Source organism: Brachycentrus maculatus, unplaced genomic scaffold, assembly GCF_059751285.1.
Source record: "Brachycentrus maculatus isolate JH-2025_06_01 unplaced genomic scaffold, ASM5975128v1 h1tg000049l, whole genome shotgun sequence".
NCBI classification, from domain to species: domain Eukaryota; kingdom Metazoa; phylum Arthropoda; class Insecta; order Trichoptera; family Brachycentridae; genus Brachycentrus; species Brachycentrus maculatus.
Genome location: NW_028280803.1, coordinates 549320 through 570298, shown reverse-complemented (window position 1 = coordinate 570298; position 20979 = coordinate 549320). Strand labels below are relative to the sequence as shown.

The 20979-nt window shown below is 39.3% G+C and overlaps 2 protein-coding genes across 2 annotated transcripts in view; both read left to right on the top strand.

Annotated features, from left to right (window-relative positions):
- btv (dynein cytoplasmic heavy chain beethoven) overlaps nt 1–20979 on the top strand; it is a 114999-nt gene that overhangs the window by 37895 nt on the left and 56125 nt on the right. The window contains exons 4-9 of the mRNA XM_088277637.1: nt 11580–11799; nt 14533–14588; nt 14768–14843; nt 15596–15838; nt 17423–17802; nt 19525–19666. Coding sequence (XP_088133763.1) covers nt 11580–11799; nt 14533–14588; nt 14768–14843; nt 15596–15838; nt 17423–17802; nt 19525–19666 — 1117 coding nt within the window. The remainder of the gene's footprint in view (nt 1–11579; nt 11800–14532; nt 14589–14767; nt 14844–15595; nt 15839–17422; nt 17803–19524; nt 19667–20979) is intronic.
- Nucleotides 432–8678, top strand: LanB1 (laminin subunit beta-1). The gene has a single exon (XM_088277682.1). It carries the CDS (start codon nt 567–569, stop codon nt 5925–5927), a length of 5361 nt encoding a protein of 1786 aa, XP_088133808.1. The 5' UTR covers nt 432–566; the 3' UTR covers nt 5928–8678.

The following is a 20979-nucleotide window of genomic DNA, read 5'->3' as shown; positions in this document are numbered from 1 at the left end:
ATGTCAGGACAGAAGAGTTCCAAAAATATTGTCACAAGTTAGAGAATTAGAAAATTCACTTTGTTTAAGACTGCATTCATTTATTGCGATACATTTTGCATTTGCTTTGGAGTAGAAAAGGAAGATGAATAATTTTCGTAAAATCCGATATTTTTATGTAAATGGATCTATCATTTTGTAAATTTATGTAAGGGAAATTAATAAAGTTTTTTTCAAATTCGGTTAATTTTTAATACATATGTTAGCTTTATTTTAAAACGAAAATGTGTTTCATAGATTTGTATTATTTCTTCAGTGTATTACATTTTCGTGGTAAAAAAAAAATAATTAAAAAAAAGGAAATTTCCGATTCGACTCTGTGAGATGGAGATACACGAGAGGTTCTCGGCGCGGGGAAGGGGGGAGGGGGGCGGGGGCCGGGGGCAGGGAGTGGGCTTCAGTACGCGGCGCGAGTGAAGCCAGCCAGCAGTGTGTCGCGCTGGAGCTAGAGTCCGTCCGGCGTAGAGCGGTGTCCGTATCGAGAGCGCTCGTGTTGATGCGCGCAGAGAGCGGTCGCGCAGTGGAACATGTGGCGGAGCGCGGCGAGCCTGCTGCTCCTGGCGCTGGCGCTGGGCGCGGCGCAGCAGTACGGGCGGGACCGCGCGAGGAACCCCGCCGTCAAGGGCTTCGTCCCTAAGCGGCTGCACCCCTGCGAGAAGAGCTCCTGCTACCCGGCCACGGGCAACCTGCTCATCGGCCGCGAGTCCAAGCTGGTGGCGTCCTCCACCTGCGGCCTGCGCGACCAGGAGCGCTACTGCATCGTGTCCCACCTGGAGGACAGGAAGAAGTGCTTCTGGTGCAACTCCCGCCCGGAGACGACCAACCAGCCCGGCCTCAACCACAGGATCTCCAATATCATCTACAGATACCACCCCGGCACCAGGCAGAGATCCTGGTGGCAGTCGAGGAACGGCATCGAAAACGTCACCATCCAACTGGACCTGGAGGCCGAGTTCCACTTCACCCATCTGATCATCGTCTTCAAGACGTTCCGGCCCGCCGCCATGCTGGTCGAGAGGTCCTTCGACTTCGGAAAGACGTGGAGGGTCTACAGATACTTCGCCCACAACTGCGACGAAGCCTTCCCCGGTGTCCCCAAGCAGTCGCCCCGCAGCCTGACCGACGTGGTGTGCGAATCGAGATATTCCAGTGTTGCCCCGTCCTTTGACGGAGAAATTATCTTCAGAGTGCTACCGCCAAATATCGTCGTCGATAATCCTTATTCGCAGGAAGTTCAAAATCTACTGAAAATGACAAATTTAAGAATTAATTTCACCAAACTCCACACTCTCGGCGATGACTTGCTGGACAATCGTGCTGAAATTCAAGAAAAGTATTATTACGCCATTACGGATATGACCGTGCGCGGTTCTTGTTCTTGCTACGGCCACGCTTCGAGATGTCTCCCCCTTCCCGGAGTGGAGTCTAAAACTGACATGGTTCACGGTAGGTGCGAATGCACTCACAATACCAAAGGCCTCAACTGCGAACTTTGCGAAGATTTCTTCAACGATTTGCCGTGGAGACCGGCCATAGGCAAGACTACGAACGCGTGCAAACGCTGCACGTGCAACAATCACGCGACGTCGTGCCATTTCGACGCGGCCGTTTACGATTCTACCGCCAAAGTGAGCGGCGGTGTTTGCGACGACTGCCAACACAACACAATGGGTACAAATTGCGAACAATGCAAACCCTTCTTTTATCAAGACCCGAATCTTGATAATCAAAACCCCGATATTTGCAAACCGTGCGATTGTGATCCTAGGGGGTCGTTAGACGACGCGCTTTGCGATCCCGTCACTGACGTCGCTACTAACCAAGAAGCCGGACGATGTCATTGCAAAAAGAATATCGAAGGTAGGAGATGTGACACCTGCAAAAACGGTTTCTGGAACTTCGACGAAAGTAATCCCGATGGATGTCAAGAATGTACCTGCAGTTTGCACGGCACTGTGGATAACCGCGGTTGCGATGTTTACACCGGCGACTGCACTTGCAAAAGGTACGTGATCGGCCACGATTGTGATCAGTGTCTTCCGGAATATTATGGACTTTCCGAGATAGACGAAGGATGCAGCCCGTGCGATTGCGATATGGGTGGCGCCTTCAACAACGACTGCGACGTGAAAACCGGAATGTGCCAATGCCGACCGAATGTTCAAGGGAGAAGGTGCGACCAACCCGCGCAACACTTCTTTTCGGGAGCGTTAGATAATCTCGTTTACGAAGCCGAGGCTTCCATCTGCAACACGGGAGATGACGACAACGCGATAAGCAACAACTGCCAAATTAGTGTCAGAGAACCGTTCCGAGATGGTCGCGAAGAAACCTGGACAGGGGCTGGATTTATGAAAGTATTTGAAAACGATCATTTGGAATTTATCGTGGACGGAATATCAACCAGCATGGAATACGACTTGATTGTACGATATGAGCCAGAAATCCCCGGTGATTGGCAAATGGTTACAGTGACGGTCATCAGACCCGACACTGTAGACCCGAGTTCGCCTTGCGCCAATTCAGTGCCCCAAGATGACGTGAAATATGTCGTTCTATCAGATAAAAGCCGCAGTGCCATTGTCGAGCCGTCGGTGTGTCTCGAAGCTGGAAAACAGTACTCCGTTATAATAGGGTTTATAAGTCAAGATCCGAATGTGGCGAATACGAGAGCATCGGTACTGATCGACTCCATCGTCCTGGTCCCTAAAGTACTGACGTTGCCTTTCTTCAATTCCACATCTCCGACAGCCGAAGCTAATCGTCTGGAATATAGTCGCGCGCGGTGTGAAGACGCGTACTATTACGACATACATAAAAGAGACTTGCCAGACATCTGCAAGAAATACCACTCGAGTATCGGCTTCTACGTATTTAACGGCGGACTGTCGTGCCATTGTGACGCTACCGGATCGACTAGTTATAAATGCGATGAATATGGCGGGAAATGTCCTTGTAAGAAAAATATAGTCGGGCAGAGATGTAACCGGTGTGCCCCTGGAACTTACGGTTTCGGTCCCGAGGGCTGCAAATCGTGCGATTGTAACAATATCGGAGCTCTAGATAACTTCTGTGACGTTTCCACCGGCCAGTGCAAATGCAGACCCAACACCTACGGCCGCCAGTGCGACGAGTGCCAACCGGGCTACTGGAACTTCCCGTCGTGCGAGCAGTGCGTGTGCCACGGACACGCGGACGTCTGCGATCCCAAGACCGGCGCTTGCACTTCGTGTAGAGATTTCACGGAAGGTAAAAGGTGCGATATATGTGCCGAAGGGTACTACGGAGACCCGCGCTTGGGATACGACATTCCCTGCAGAGCCTGCCCGTGTCCGGGTACTAAAGAATCGACACACTCGTTCGCTAAGAGTTGCGCCTTGGACGATATAACGAAAGACGTCGTCTGCGAGTGCGAACAGGGCTATGCCGGATCCCGTTGTGACGTTTGCGGCGACAATTACTTCGGGCATCCGGAGGAGCCGGGCGGTTCGTGTCAAGCTTGCGACTGCAACGAAAACACCGACATAACTAGACCGGGAAATTGCGATCCTCATACTGGAAAATGTCTACAATGCTTGCACAATACGGCCGGAGATAATTGTGAACACTGCGAGGCGAACTATTACGGCGATGCGTTGCTGCAAACTTGCGAAAAATGTGATTGTGAAATTCTGGGCACCAATTCATCGAGCAGTTGCGACCGCGTGACGGGACAGTGTCCATGCTACAAGAATGTACTCGGCATACGGTGTGACGAGTGTTTAGAGTTCCATTGGAAAATAGCGAGTGGCGAAGGCTGTGATCCTTGTGATTGTGACCCAGTGGGCTCTACATCGAATCAATGCCACAAGTTCGACGGTCAATGTACGTGTAAACCAGGTTTCGGTGGTCGTCAATGTGATCAGTGTCGTACGAACTATTGGGGCAATCCGAATAGAGAATGTTTCCCGTGCCAGTGTGACCAGCTAGGCTCTTCTTCGCAACAATGCCAACGGGATACCGGGGCTTGCGTCTGCTTACCCGGAATAGGTGGGTACAAATGCGACGTGTGCGCTCGTGGCTTTCTAGGGGAGTCTCCCACTTGCTCTCCGTGCGGTGAGTGCTTCGATAATTGGGATCGAATCATATCTGGTCTTCTTATTGACACCAACAATGCCATCAACAACGCGAGTAAAATAAAGACAGTAGGCGCAACAGGTGCCTACACTCGCGACTTCGACGAAATGGAGGATAAACTAAAGATCATCAATAATCTAGTCCACAGCACTTTGGTGGGTGAAAAGGACATAGTGAGTTTCGACGATAAGGTTGATGAATTGAAGGAAATGTTGAGACTCTCTAATGATAGTGTTTCACGCGTTAATGCCGAATTGGCAAATGCAACAACGAGCATCAACTTGGCTAAAGTTTCTCTGGACGATTTGCGAGAAAACAGCGCGAAACTGAAGGAAGAATCTCTCCAATTAGATATTAACGCCACCAAGTTGCAAGAAGCGAACTTAGAAGGAGCGTTGAATTTGACACGAGATGCAAAACAGAGGGCTATCGATGCAGCCGACGAAGCCGACAGCGCTCAAATCATTCTCAGAGATACCGAACGACAGCTAAAAGCGACGGAGCGGAGGGTAGAAACGCAATACGTTTCGTTTAATCACACCCAGAAAGAGAATGACAAAAATCTCGTCGAACTTCAAGGAGAGCTAAAAGAATTAGAATCGGAGATTCCCGAGCTGAACGACAAAATGTGCGGCCACGCGGATGACACGTGCGATTTATGCGGCGGTGCCGGTTGCGGGAAATGCGGAGGACTCTCGTGCGAAAGGGGAGCTCTCACGAAAGCGGACCAGGCTTTAGATTTTGCAAATAAAACCGAAATCAGAATACGCGAGCACGAACTACTAGCCGACGATCTATTGCGGGGAATTTCTTTGGCGAAACAAGATATGGCGGCCGCTCGTGCGGCTTCTAAGAAATCCCACGATGCCGCTTTTGCGGCGAGAAATTTCACCGATAATATAGCTAAGGAGAGTAGCGATCTGACGGCAAATCTAGAACAATTTTTATCTAATACTACCGCTCCGACAGATGTGCGCACGTTAGCGAACCAAATTTTAGCCATGACTATCGAGCTTAAACCGGAACAAATAACCGAACTGGCCAAGGAAATTAACGACACCGTTTCTCAACTGACCAACATCGAAAGTATTATCGAGGATACGCGCGTGGACTTAAATCACGCGAAAGAACTTAAAATGAGAGCTAACAATACTAAGGAGAGCGCTCTCAATACATTGAAAATCGCGGAAAATGTTATCCAGGCTTTGGACGAAGCTGCCGAAGCTCAAAAACTGGCGAAAGACGCTATCGAAAAGGCTAACGACGATATAGAAGCGGCCAAGAAAGACCTCACCCCGATAGCCAGCAAAACGGACGAAGCGCAGGCGAAGGCCAACGACACCACGGACGAGGTGGAGAGTTTGCGTTTGAGGCTGGGAAACCTGCAAAAGAATATTCTGAAGATAGAGAACGACGCCCAGCAGGTGAAGGACGAGGCGGGAGACGTGGTGATGAAGGCCGAGGAGGCGCAGGAGCAGGCCCAGGAGCTGCGGCTCAAGTACCAGCAGGCCAACAGCTCGCTGGCCGAGCGCGCCGACCAGTCGGCCAACTCGCGGCAGCGCGCGCAGGCGCTGCTGCAGCGCGCCACGCAGCTGGCGGCCGACACGCAGCTGCAGCTCAAGCAGCTGCACTCCATGGAGGACCTGTACAACAGCCACGCCGTGGCGCTCGCCAACCTCGAGAGCCACATCGACGACCTCAACGGCCAGGTGGCCTTCTACCTCGCCGAGATCACCAAGAAGTCCGACGGCTACAGATCCTGCTCGACGTAGGCGCCGACGGGAAGCTGAATTTCTTTCGAAAACCAAAGTTTAATTATGTTCGCGTTAATTTGACTTCTCCCCGTCTAAGAAAGTGATTTTCAGTGACATTTTACTACACTCGTGCTGTGATGAGAACAAAGTGTCGGAGAGCCCACATATTGCCATGTTTAGTCTCGTTTTACAATCCGTTACTTCTTTATTTGTACGTTCAATTCTTGATTCTCGTTGCTGGAGCACTTGGGGCACGGTGTGGTTGAAATGCAGTACCATACGATACATACAGCTTTCAGTTCGAATGTCTTTTTCTCTGAAGACATTATGCTAATCACGATTGACCTTGCAGCAGATGAGTCTGGCTTATGTTTGTATTTATATTTTGCGATAGATCAGAAAATAGTTTTTATTTTTATATGATATAATATTAATAATGTCGTCAGTAAATATCGTACGATAATAATTTTCTATTATAAATGCATTCACTTTATTATTAATTCAATTTATTAAATCATATCTCCAGTTTTTCTATCATTTTGATAAAACCTATAACATTTTTTAATTGAAATAACCAAAAATATCGCATTTATTTAATTTAAAATGATATGTATTAATGGTAAACTATATTCACAGATTAATATGATGTGAATTAAGACAAATATCAATATTTTGTGACTATAAAATTCAACTGTCAACATTTTATTAAATTTGACAATTGATTACGTTTTTTTTCGTAAGTTACTTAAAATTGTAAGAAATCTTTTATAAACTTTTTTTTATATTTACATGAATAACATATTTTCCGTTAATAGATAATATTTTTTTAAAAATTGAAAATACCTTTTTATATAAAAATATATGTACACGTCTTTGTCCTATACATATCGCGCACTCCTTTCAAGAACGTCATAAATCAAATACTTGATTTTTCAGGAGAACGTTTTTAAAGTTTAAAAATATAATACAATGTATTAAAAATAAATATCAAGCCACTTTTTGAACTTTTTACTGTGCAACAGATCTTTTTAGATAAAATCTGAAGGTTTTTTCTCCATTTGAAAAATATTTAGTATTTTTAAAAAAATAACTAATCAAAACATTTTCTTCAAAATGCAAAAACAACACTTTCTGCCCTGCAGCGGGTAAATATTAAGTTAAAAATATGCCGCTTTTGCTGGGATATAGTACATTTTCTGGGCATTCCGAAAACACGCACAACTGAAAATTGACGATTTTCGATTTATGACGTTCTTGAAAGGAGTGAGCGATATATATTTTTTTTAAATATTTGATAAGATCTGTAACCCAAAGATTTATTTATTGAAATGTTATAGAAATACGTATAATATTAGAGCCTTAATTCTATTACTTGCTATTTATATTTTATCTAGAAAGCCACCTTTGAAAATGCATTTTAATATAGTTATAACATAGAATATATTATAAACGTAATAAGGTTATTACAGTCTCCATCACATATGAAGTGTCACGTTTCTGTCTGTATAATACACTATTTTAGCCATTTTGATGGTGGGGCACACCTCTACTGGAATCATTCGATTTTTAATCGAGTTAAGTTCGATTAAATATTCATTCGAATACGATCGAACGATCCGAAATAATTGTACCTTTAAAAAAATGCGGAGTACTCAATTGATATATTGAATAATTGCGTGATTTAGTATGTACATTTAATTACACTGGCCGACAATTTACAACTTTTATTTTGTAACTTGCACGAAAATACATGATCTTTATGCACTTTGCATAGCTGAATTCAAAAACGAAAGCAAAAAATACGTAGCACGTCAGATTTTTTAGTTATGGATATTTTAAATTCTGATATTGACTAAAGTTTATCTTTTTATTTTTTATTATTTATTTTACTTTTTACTTTGACTGTTTCGGTCTTATTTTAAAAGAGTAATCATTACAAAGAGATCACAATCACTTTTTATTTGTAAATCTTTTATATTCGTTTACCGTTTATTTTTATTTTATGAGTTATTATTACAATAAAAACGGAAACACTTTTTTATTTGAACGTTTTTACTGTTTTTTTCTCATTTAAAAAAAAGTGATCTGTAATATTAAAATCTCAAATCAGTTTGTAACTCTGTTTATCTCATATCGTCTTCAACTTTACAATAAATATATACTGTAATAAATTTAGCTAATTTTACAGTAATTTTGTATCAATATAATATAAGTTTTTTATATTTGTATTTTATGAAACTGTATTGTAAAAGTGTGGAAATTACGAAACTTTCATCCCTCATTTTGTTTTTAACATTACAAATAAATACAAGTATCACGAATATTGAGCTACTGTCAATCTTGTCTTATTCAATAGTACAAATAATTTCAAAAAATTACAAATATTTTTTTACTTCAATTTAAAAGTGTAATCAGTAACCCGCTAGCCATTTTCAATCACTTTTAATTTATAATTCTATTCAAAGCACGCATTTTATTAAACATTAATTTATATCATTTTATACGTCACATGTCTTCAAACAAATTCAACAACCTATCAATATTGTATTGCATCGTGGACCTTTTTCAAAGCGACAACTTTTTCAAACAACGTGCCATTTTTATTTACTTGTTTAAAATTAATTCCAACTTACGTTTAATTTTTTTATAAGAGTTTTACTTGTGGTACAATTGTGAATGCAATTTGTATGACATTTCTGATTCCCGATGGATGAACGAGAGTATATTTTGTTTGTATTTGTGGATTTTTAAGAAAATAAACAAAATTATTAACATTATCGTTTTCCTTTTTTCCCCTTTTGTCTTTTTTTTAATAATTTTTTAATTTTCCCCTTTTGTCTTTTTTTTAATAATTTTTTTTTATTAACATGGTTTAAAAACACGTTTAATGCCATGGTTTAAAAACACGTTTAATGCCAAAACACGTTTAATGCCATGGTTTAAAAACACGTTTAATGCCATGGTTTAAAAACACGTTTAATGCCAAAACACGTTTAATGCCATGGTTTAAAAATACGTTTAATGCCAAAACACGTTTAATGCCATGGTTTAAAAACACGTTTAATGCCAAAACACGTTTAATGCTATGGTTTAAAAACACGTTTAATGCCATGGTTTAATGCACCGGTGACCTCGCCTGTGTTGGACCGCAGCGTCATGGGGGTCACCAGTGACCTCAATCAATAGCTACATTCAAAACGCTTTAACTATGGAATCCATGGTCAAATAAAAAAATAAATAAACTAAATACATTATTTGCAACATTTTGAGTGTGTCCAAATACTTGTTCACAAAATCTGGATTAATCTAGTGAAGTTCTAGTGATTCAAGAATGATGTTTCAAAATTGGTTCATATATATAGAACGGTCTACCGCCGCAGAGGTAACACGTCTTTCCACGCCCGATTTTTTTAAATAATGTAAATTGGATATTTTTTTTAATTTCAGAATATATGTATATGGAAAATATATTTTTTTTAACTCCTTACCTTTCAATAAGTCTTTTCTTTTCAAAAACATTTATTTATTTCGATGAAAAACTTTTTTTTTCAATGAAAAAGCGGTTTTAAAAAAAAAATTAATTACGTAAAATGTTACCTGGATTTAGAAAAAAATAAGTTTACGTACGGGTAACATTTGACGTATTTGTTTTTTTTTTCTAAAAACACCGTATTATTAACACCCGCCGATTATTATATATGAAAATTAAAATATATTAAATCCTTTTTTTTGTCTCATTACAATTATTTAATTTAATTTAAAAAATATCATCAAATGATGTATGAATAAAATCATCAAAAGGTTTCAAAAGACATACCTGATTGTGCCAAGTTTTCCTCGGTCTTCCTCTGCTTCTTTTTCCAACTACATTTGCCACATAAATTTCTTTCCTCACCCATACGTTCCGCACATCCAAACCATCTCAACACACCTTTCTGGTTGCTTAGTTAGTTTTTAAAAATATAAGAACATTACTCAGAGTTTGTTCTACTCGTGGGAAGCGCTAAGGTGTCAGTTGCCCTAGTGGTTTGGCTGGGAACATATAGGTCTAAAATATACAGGTTCCAGCGAGTCAATATTTTTATCGATTTTTGCTGGTTAGTTCATTAGTAGAAGAAATTGCTTTGCAAGAGTGTTTTGTCGGGAAGTCAAGAGCTTCTGTATCAGATCCGACAGTTTTATTTGATTTCCTTTTTTTAAAATGGAAGTTGCATTATTATTTACCTTGCTTATTATGTACAAAGTTTATAGATCATTAAGTGGATTTTTGTTTCTTCTAAGTTAAAAAATGTTTTATTTTAATCAGGAGGGATAATCTAGTGTGGGCCAATCAGGAACTTCTCAGGATTTGGTCATTACTGAGAGAAAACCACGTTAAACTCTTCAGGAGAAGCTAGACTGTTGACTGTCGTCAATAGACCTTCTGTTCCAGTAGAAGAGGGTTCGGCATTTTGTGTCCTAGCTTGGTTTATGTTACCAATATCCTTAACTATTTTTAACATGTATGTACCACCTCTCGTGACAGTTCCTTATGAACTAACCCAGGCTCCTGCAAGGCGCCTCCAGCTGTTGTCTTTGAAAGCTGAAAGGGGGCAAAGCATCAATAGTTTGAGGGACATCTTGAGGTGTCTCATCATCACATGTACAGCTGTCGGTCTCGAGATCTTGAAACGATGCAGGTAGCTCATGAACCCACCGTGACCCTGGCTTTGAGCTCACACAAATCCTTAGAGAACTGCAAATGAGAAAGAAGCCATCAGCTCTTGTACCCTTGAAATAATTTCAAATTAAGATATTTGTCTCATTTGCAGTTCTCTAAGGATTTGTGTGAGCTCAAAGCAAGGTTTCTATAGTCTCCTGAAATCTAAGCCATGAAAAATGGTGGGTAAGAACATTTTGGTTACCTGTCCAGTGGTTTCATTCGAATAAGATCCATTGGTGTTGTAGGTAACGAGGTTTTTGTTTTTTTTTTTTTTTTTTGAGGTCAAGGGATCTTGCATCCCTTATGTCACTGTGACCATATTAGGTCTATTGTGATCTCCCTCTGTACTACAGCTAACTGCCAAGACCTACATGAGTCATGTAACTCACGACCTGTCTTGGTGATAGAGCTTCACCTTCTCGGAGTCCAGTAGAAGTCTTCCAAGGATGTGACTTCGTTTGTGAGCGAGTGCGTCACAATTATAGAGAATGTGGATTGGCGTTTCGTTATCCTCCATACAAAATCTCCATTCTGGGGAGTGAAAGCTGTCCCACCGCATGCCCAGATCTGATACAGAAGCATCTAGGCTTCCTGACAGATCTGCTCTTGCAAAGCAATTTTTTTTTTATTAAGTTGCGAAATTTATTGAATATGTGAAACAATATAAAATTGTATCCCGATTTTACTGTGAATTTACATTTAAAAGCTTTCAATATACCTGTCACTGCCAATCTAAATAAATACAAGATTGTAAGTCCATCACCAAATTTTCTAGAAGTACCCCAGTGTAGGCAGTGAAAGGGATTAGTGTTTAGTTCAATTAGTCAGCTAGATCCGATTCCGACTCGACGTTGGCCGGTACATAGACGCCCACGACTCCCGACCAGCAGACAGACACGGAACATACTGGAGAGTCATGAAGTCCAATTTGGTATGGTAACGAGGTTACATTTGGATGGCATTCTCAGGTGGGTGTACCTGGAGCCGATCCTGAGCTCGGGCCAGTCGGGCGCGTCGGGGGGCGCGTTCCCGCGGCTGGACCGCTCGTGGCGCGGCGCGGCGCGCGCGCTGGCGGCCGACCCGCGCCCCGCCGGCCTGCTGGCGCGCCTGCCCGCGCTGGCGCCGCTGCTGGCCGCGCTGGGCCCGCAGCTGCAGGACTGCCAGGCGGCCCTGGCCGACTACATAGCGGTGAGTGGGAGGGCAGAGAGCGGAGAATGGTGAACCGAGTGGACAAGAGTTGGATGATGAACGAAATGGACAGAGGGAGTTCAATGTATGCTGAGAGTTGGGAACAATGATTGAAATAGATTCAAAAGTTCAATATGGTGCTGAGAGTATGCTTAGCAAAATGGACATAGGACATAGGATGTTCAGAAGTTATAATATTGAGGAGAGAAAATGTTGAATGGAATAAATACAAAGTTTAACTCTTACCACTCTGTAGGCCAGACATTCTGGCCCGTATGATTTTAGTAGGCAGCTCTGTGGGCCACAATGTCTGGCCCGGCGCAGGTATAACATTAATCACTGATTTCTCTCATCACCCAAGTATATTCTACCAAAAAATATTTCAGATAAATACATTTAATCTTGATTAACATGGTTATACGAATTCCCAGACAGTGTCCCAAAATTAGGGAACCAAAATATTTATTTATTTTAATGGTAGAAAAATGTCACATTTTTTATCAGAGTAGCTGATCAGTTATGAGAAAAAATGGCTAGAGTGGAAATGGTTAACAATAAGCTACGATACGGTAACAATACGATACATAGAGCTCAATGATGAGAGTAGAGAATGACTAATGAAATAGACATAGGGAGGTAATACTGATGAGAGAGAATGGTGAATGAAATAAATAGATACCTACAGAGAATTCAATGTAATGCTGGAAGTAGAGAATGACTTATGAAATGGACATATCGCTCACTCCTTTCAAGAACGTCATAAATCAAAAATCGTCAATTTTCAGTTGTGCATGTTTTCGGAATGCCCAGAAAATGTACTATATCCTAGGAAAAGAGGCATATTTTTAACTTAATATTTACCCGCTACAGGGCAGAACATGTCGTTTTTGCATTTTGAAGAAAACGTATTGTTTAATTTTTTTTTCAAATAAACTAAATGTTTTTCAAATGGGGAAAAAACCTTCAGGGTTTACCTAAAAAGATCTGTTGCACAGTAAAAAGTTCAAGAAGTTGCTTGATATTTATTTTTAATACATTGTATTATATTTTTAAACTTTAAAAACGTTCTCCTGAAAAATCAAGTTTTTTGATTTATGACGTTCTTGAAAGGAGTGAGCGATATGGAAGCCATACTGAGGAGAGAGAATGGTGAATGAAATACAAAGAGTTCAATGTAATAATGAATATAGAGAATGACTAATGAAATGGACATAGGGAAGTAATACTGATGAGAGAGAATGGTGAATGAAATAGATACAAAGAGTTCAATGTAATGCTGAATGTAGAGAATGACTAATGAAATGGACATAGGGAAGTGATATTGAGGGAAGGCGATAGTGAATGAAATAGATACAGAGAGTTCAATGTGAGTGTTATAGTAGACAATGATTATTAAAACATTTTGAGTGTGTCCAAATACTTGTTCACAAAATCTGGATTATCTCCAATTACAGAAGTTATTTTCATATTATTTTTTGACATCTCATCAAAGATGAAGAAGAATATGGAAGTCTGGGCATTTACGGGGCTTACGACCGTCATAGGCTGGTTTGAGTGATCACTTTACACACGTGTAACATTCACCAATTCTACCCATTATTGACAACCACACTACTCAAATTCTTGGAAGTTCTATATATATGAACCAATTTAGAAACCTTGTTCATGAATCACTAAAACTTCACTAGAGACATCTATTGGTGAGATGTAAAGAAGCTTTTTATTAAGCAGAAACTCTTATATTAGTATGTGAGATCCGAATCCCGGATTATAATCACACACATGAGAAACGCCAGAAAATACCATTTTCATTTTTATTATTAAGCTTATAATTTGACCAGATAATTTATTTACAACATTTTGAGTGTGTCCAAATACTTGTTCACAAAATCTGGATTATCTCCAATTACAGGAGTTATTTTCATATTATTTTTTATTTTTTATTTTCATATTATTTTTTATTTTTTATTTTCATATTTAAATGCCCAGACTTCCATATTCTTCTTCATCTTTGATGAGATGTCAAAAAATAATATGATTATTAAAATTGACACAGGGTGTTCGCAGAAAGAAAATGATTAACGAAATAATTTCGGAGTGTTCAATTTCATGCTTCCAGTAGAGAATGATTAATGAAATAGGCATAAAGAGTTCAAAAGTCATACTGAGAGGAGAGAATGGTGAATGAAATAAATGCATAGAATTCAGTATGATGCTGAGGGTAGAGAATGATTAATAAAATGGACATAGAAGTACAGAAGTTAAACTGTGGGGAGAAAATAGTGAATGTAGTAGATACGTCCGCCTCCGTAGTGTAATGGTCAGCACACTCAGCTACCATTCTGAAGATCCCGGGTTCGATTCCCAGGGGGGTCTAATGAATTAAGGAGTAATTATTTCACCCTAATATTTATTCCATATTTCCCTGGACTGTACTTGAAGCGGAGGGTTGATCACCTTTCCTTCATATGTTAATGATCAAGATAACACTGCGTTTATATGATGCAGTGCCCTATGCACCATTGGGGTGCGGATAAAGGTTTTTAAAGTGCTCAATATGATGCTGAAATGACTAATGAATGGACATAGGGAGTTCGGCAGTTATACTAAGGGTAGAGAATGATGAATGGAATGGATATAGGAAGTTCAGAAATATTGCTGAGAAGAGAGAATTGTAAATTAAATGAACAAGGATAATAGTTTGGCCGAAAATAATATGTTTTGACTATTCAGTATGAAGCTGGCAAGAAAGTCATCAGCTCTTATATCATCACAGAAAAAGATGCGGGGTAATTTGAATGGAAATAAAGTAAACTTTATAAAAAATAAACTTTTTTAACCACTTTTTTTTATAAAACAGCGGTTGGTTTATTCTATAAAGTTTATAAAATGTGCCACAAAGTATCCGTGAAAAACATTCAAGAAAAGAAATAGAATAATTTGCCTCAAAAACCTATGTTCCAACCAGTGCACGGGTGGCCGATCCGCGGCCCGCGAGCCGCATGCGGCCCTCGACGCTCTTATGTGCGGCCCCCGCAGGCCTCGTAAATGACTGCTCATTTATGAAGAATATATTTTTAAACCGTTGATATATTTGTGATTTCATATATGCCTTCAAGTATTATCTATGAGCCAAGTCATGCATGTTGTTATAAAAACAGTGAACAATATACATTCGCACGCTCATAAGGATTGCCAATTTAAGGCGATCTTAAAAAATCTCGAATACCAGTTAAGGCGTGCAACTTCAACTATTGAAATAGATTTAGAAAAATTAAATAAGCAAAGAGAAACTCAAATCTCAAACTGAGTGTTCATTGATTAATTGGTTTTATTTGTAATAAAATTATTAATATCGTTTGATTTATGTATCCTAATTTATAATTTTGATTCTTAAATTTTTAAATGTTTATCACGATACAAATACACTTTTTGTTAGTTGAATGTGTGTTTTTTCCTCACATCTGGTCGTAGTAATGTTTTTTTTTCTTCACAATTACCCTGATTGTACTTTCTGATTACCTCTGCATTCAAATTATTTATAACATGTATCTACAAAAAAATCAAAAAGTATGAAATTCGTTTTTATAAAATAATCTTATGTCTGTTTGCGGCCCTTGGGAAAATTTTAGGTCATCGATGCGGCCCGGGGTGCAATTTGGGTTGGCCAGGCCTGAACTAGTGGGTATAAAACTGGCAAAGAAGCCACCAGCTCTTGTACTAGTTTAGAGAAATCAGTGGCTTACGGTATCTATGCTCAATTTTATGGACTATAGTAATATTGTTTTTAAACCAGGAAAAGCGCTCGATATTCCCCCGCCTGTACTTCCTGAGCGACGACGACCTGCTGGAGCTGGCGGGGGCGGCGCGCGGCGGTGGGGGGCGCGAGGCGGCGCTGCGCGCGCACCTGCGCAAGCTGTTCCCGGGGGCCTCGGGCCTGCAGCTGGGGCCCGGCGGGGGCTGCCTCACCGCCCTCACCGCCTCGCACGGACACAAACTCGTGCTGGACTCTCCTGTCGACATCGATGCACCCGTGGAGGTTATCTATTTTAATATTCTCAATATTATTCATATTTAAAGCATTTACTTTGTGGTTAGTCATTTTTACTTATTTATTTTTTTACAAAAATGTTAATAATATCAGTATATAACCACTCAACGAGATTTTTATGTCTACCGGTTTCGAAACGTACCCGTCTCTTCGTCAGGACAACCACTACCACAGCATGCAAACAATACCACCCTTCACCAACATAGTTTACTACATACTAGTAAACTACATAGTTTTAAGTGTGTAAATGGTGTTATGGTGGTGAACGGTGGTATTGTTTGCATGCTGTGGTAGTGATTGTCCTGACGAAGAGACGGGTACGTCTCGAAACCGGTAGACATAAAAATCTCGGTGAGTGGTTATATACTAATATTATTAACCTATTTTAACTTCTTAGACAGTTTCAAATTTAAGCATGGTATCAAATCAAATAATGCAATGAATTTTTTTTAAAAATTTATTTACATAAATTGTATACATTCATTTAAAGAACAATTATAAGCATATTTAAATTTTTATTTTGCAGAGACCCACCAAGCCACCTTGTGTTTCTTGTCGGTGGAGTTCTTTTGACATATATCGTAGTCGTACAGGAGAAAGTGACCAACTAACAAAATCGTAAAATGTTCAGGAGGGCCATTTAAGTCACTTTTGCTTGGCAAGAAAATAAACAACAATACATTTAGTCATTTTTAACAAGTCAATATATTGTACTTTCAAGTTTAAATACTTTGGGATTTTTTTCAGGGCAACATTAAGCTAAGATATCAAATAGTCGTTTTTGTAAAAAATGCACTTGGTCACTTTCTCCTGTATGACTACGATATTTTTTATTATTTTTATCCATTTTAACCTACTATACACACAAAAAAAGAGAGAAAAAATTAAGAATATGAACTATTTTGCAATTTTCATAGAATTAACTCTTGATCATTTACCCATTTCTTTATTTTGCCTATGAGTGATGAAAGAACGGTAAAACATATTTATGAAGCGAATGTAGTTGGAATAGGAACAGAGAAAGACCGAGAAAAACTTGGCATAATCAGGTATGACAAAAACTTAAAAGACCTGGCTCTTTACCCTAGCGAGGGATTCCTCAAGATATCCCAGTACGGTGGCCAACCTTTAGTGATTGGAGAGGCACCGGAAGAAGAGTAATGTGACTGAGTTTTTAAAGTATATTCATTGTATGTTCATAGTTTGTTCACAGTATGTACATAGTTTATGGATTTGTTTCATGTCCGCCTCCGTAGTATAATGGCCAGCACGCTCGGCTACCGTACTGGAGGTCCCGGGTTCCATTCCCAGGGAGGGTCAAATAAATATAAGTGATTTTTTCACTGTAATATTTATTCAATATTACCCTGGACTGGTATCTGAAACGGAGGGCTGATCACCTTTCCTTCATGTTAATGATCAAGATAACACTGCGTTTATATGATGCAGTGCCCTATGCACCATCGGGGTGCGGATAAGAGTTTGAATGAATGAAAATGAATTATGGATTTGTTTCATAGTTTCTAGTTGATATTAGATCTATAGACAGTTTAGTTTTGAAATGTGTTACAGGTTTGGCTCAAACGCGTGGAAGAGCAAATGAAGAGGTCCTTGCGCACATGTATTTTTCAATGCTTACAAACGGGCGCATCCAGCAACTACGATTCCCTGCTGTACCCTACGCAGGTCCTCTGTCTAGTCCAGAGTCTCCAGTTCACTCAGAGCGCGGAGGCGGCCATCACGGGAAGAAGCCTGCACGTGCTCCGAGACAAAGTCCGGAAGGAACTGGAGAGTTACGTCAAAACGGACATTCTCGGGGAGGATGAATTTGCCGAGAGATCCAAACTCCAGGCTTTGATACTCCAATGCAATAACCATTTGGATATTTTGCAAGAGCTAATCGATGATTCCGTCTCTTCTTTGGATCATTGGATATGGCAGAAGCAACTGCGGTAAGAGTCATATTTACGACTGATTTCAATAAATATGATCAAGTCATATTTATTGTCTTCTGTGTCTGATTTATGTTGTGAGTCCCCCGACTTCTTTCCTCTAAATCCAAAGAAGAAATCAAGATTAATTTATGTTTTACTTAGTAAATACCACTATTTCTTAAAATCTACTGTGACACGTGTTTCGATGCATTCCGTATCATTTTCAAACACCGTATGTGAAGATAATTCTTAATTTTAGAATTGGGTCCTTGGGACGTTGAAGGTAGAAGAGGGGGTTTGAGGTGCTTCTTATTTTTATTTATTTATTTAATTTTTATTTTTATTTTTTATTTTGTCCGCCTCCGTAGTGTGATGGTCAGCACGCTCGGCTACCGTTCTGGAGGTCCCAGGTTCGATTCCCAGAGGGGTCAAATAAATATAAGTGTTTTTTTCACTGGAATATTTATTCAATATTGCCCTGGACTGGTACCTGAAGCGGAGGGCCGATCACCTTTCCTTCATGTGTAAACGATCAAGATAACTCTGCGTTTATATGACGCAGTGCCCTATGCACCATTGGGGTGCGGATAAGGGTTTTTTATTATTTATTTATTATTTTTATTTCTTATCAGTGGGAACAAAGACAATAGGGGTGAGGCTTTAGTCATTGTCATATTGTTAATTATGGGTTTATTGTTATTTATATTTACTAAGTAAAACATTAATTAAAAATGGATAGATTTTACCACTAAGTGACTGCCTAATCAATTAATGAAAGAAAGAAACTAAGAGCTGAAAATGACATATTGTAAATTGAGACTTGGTAAGAGCCATGCCGACTTCATTGCCTCTAAGTTATGTAACTCTTTTTCCATATATGAAAAATAAAATACTCATATAAGACCTCTTTTTGCAGTTTATTAATGTAAACACAACTAGTTTCAAGAACTACAGACGTTCTCATCAACAGGTGAAAATACAAAAATTTTGTTTTGTCTGTTATTTTCACCTATTAATGAGAACATCTTTAGTTCACGAAACTAGTCACGTTTACATCAATAAACTCAAAAAAGTGGTATTATTTGTTTTATATTTAAATAATCATATTATTTCACCTAATTAATGCCAAATCAATAAATAATCTTTTTCTGAATCCGTGATTTTGCAATCTTAATTTTCTTACTTATATTTTTCTTGTCTGCCTCCGTAGTGTAATGGTCAGCATGCTCGCCTACCGTTCTGGAGGTCCCGGGTTCGATTCCCAGGGGGGTTTAATAAACATAAGTGATTTTTTCACTCTAATATTTATTCAACATTACCCTGGACTGGTACCTGAAGCGAAGGGCTGATCACCTTTCCTTCATGTGTAAACGATCGAGATAACTCTGCGTTTATATGAAACAGTGCCCTATGCACCATTGGGGTGCGGTAAGGGATTTATTATTATTATTATATTTTTCTACCTTTTCTTATTTTACATCTTTTCTTTAATATATAATTTTTTTTTACTCTTTATCTTTTTTTAAATCTATTTTTCTGGTTTAGAATGATTACAATTACCTTCATACCATAGTGTGTATTGTATACTCATGCACAGGTTATCCCTATAAGTTTAATAGAAATGAATTTCTTGAATGAACAAAAATTTCTAGATACATGAATCCTGTTTTTGTTTCTGATGAAAAATAAAGACTAGTTTTATTTTTACTATATCATTTAAATTTTGTTTCATGTTTGCAGATTTTATGTTGAAAATAAGACAGAAATATTTGCGTGTATGGGCTTAGCCAAATTACCATACACTTACGAATATCTCGGTTCCAATACTGGCTCACTAGTCCGCACCCAGCTAACGGACCAATGCTTCTTGATATTAACGCAGGTAATATTGTTTTATATTGTTTTTATACTTGAATTAAAAGCTTTCAAACAAATATACACCATTTAGAGATATCTTGATAAAGCTGTCTAATAATATTTTCCCTTATTCATTCAGCTTCTTCTGTATTATATAAAAAACACATTTTTTATCCATAATTTGTATCTAGAGTCGATTATTGTTACACGGGTCTACCAAACGATAAAATGACTTGACTGCAATCAGTATTAAACGCTGCAGCGATGACTGATTTTTTGAATTTTTAAATTCAATCACATCACCCACTACTTTACCAACTGCACTGGTTACGCTTTCGCAAAAGGGTTGAGTATAAACTCTGTCTACTAATGTATGAATAATGCATAATATGGCTCCAGAGTATCTAAAAGAGCCATGTAACCCAGACAAAATGGTTGATAGATGTCTCAAATTTCGATCAGCTACAATAACCGCTATGGGTAAAGTGATCTTACCAGCTCCCAACTAGCATACTAAATTTAACAGCATGCCTCTGCTATTGCGGGACTGATGGCATGGAATACTCTTCCATCAGTAGTTAGAAACAGTGAGAGAGATGATCTTTAGGAAAAAATTAAAAACGCATTTGTTTACACAATCATTTCCACAATCTCCTTTTCCCCAATTAAATCACAGTGAAGCTCCCTTTGAGGTAGTATGTATTTTACGAAAATGGTGCTGTATAAATCATTCGAGGTTATTATTATTACATAAGATATTATCGGCAGCAATTAAAATATAAAAAACTTTTGTGCGACACATCATAACAAAAGGGATCGGATGCAAAGCGGACACCGTAGTAACAAAAGAGTGTCAGAAATGAAGACTCTAAGGAGCATATCTGGCTAGAGTCCAGGATATAGAATAAGGAATACCAAAATATGAGAAATATGCGAGATCGAAGACGTCGTTAGGTGGGGAAGACAACGAAGAAGATAATGGTATGTGAGGAAAATGGGACTATCCAGACTTCCCCACATTGCACTGCACGGCAAACCCCAAGGTAGATGACTCCTTGGCAGACTACCAAAGAGATGGATTTATAAGGAGGCTAATCCCTCTTAACAGGACACAAGGCTTACACTAAGCAGAAGAAGAAAAGAACATTATTACATATTCATTTATTCCAACTCATTTGTTTTACATGTCCAAACCATCTCATCTAAGCCTTGCATTCTTTAAACATCTATGAAACATTGTTTTGCCGCACACTCTGAGCGATTACTATCATTCTCCTTACAACATTTTGAGTGTGTCCAAATACTTGTTCACAAAATCTGGATTATTTTCAATTACAG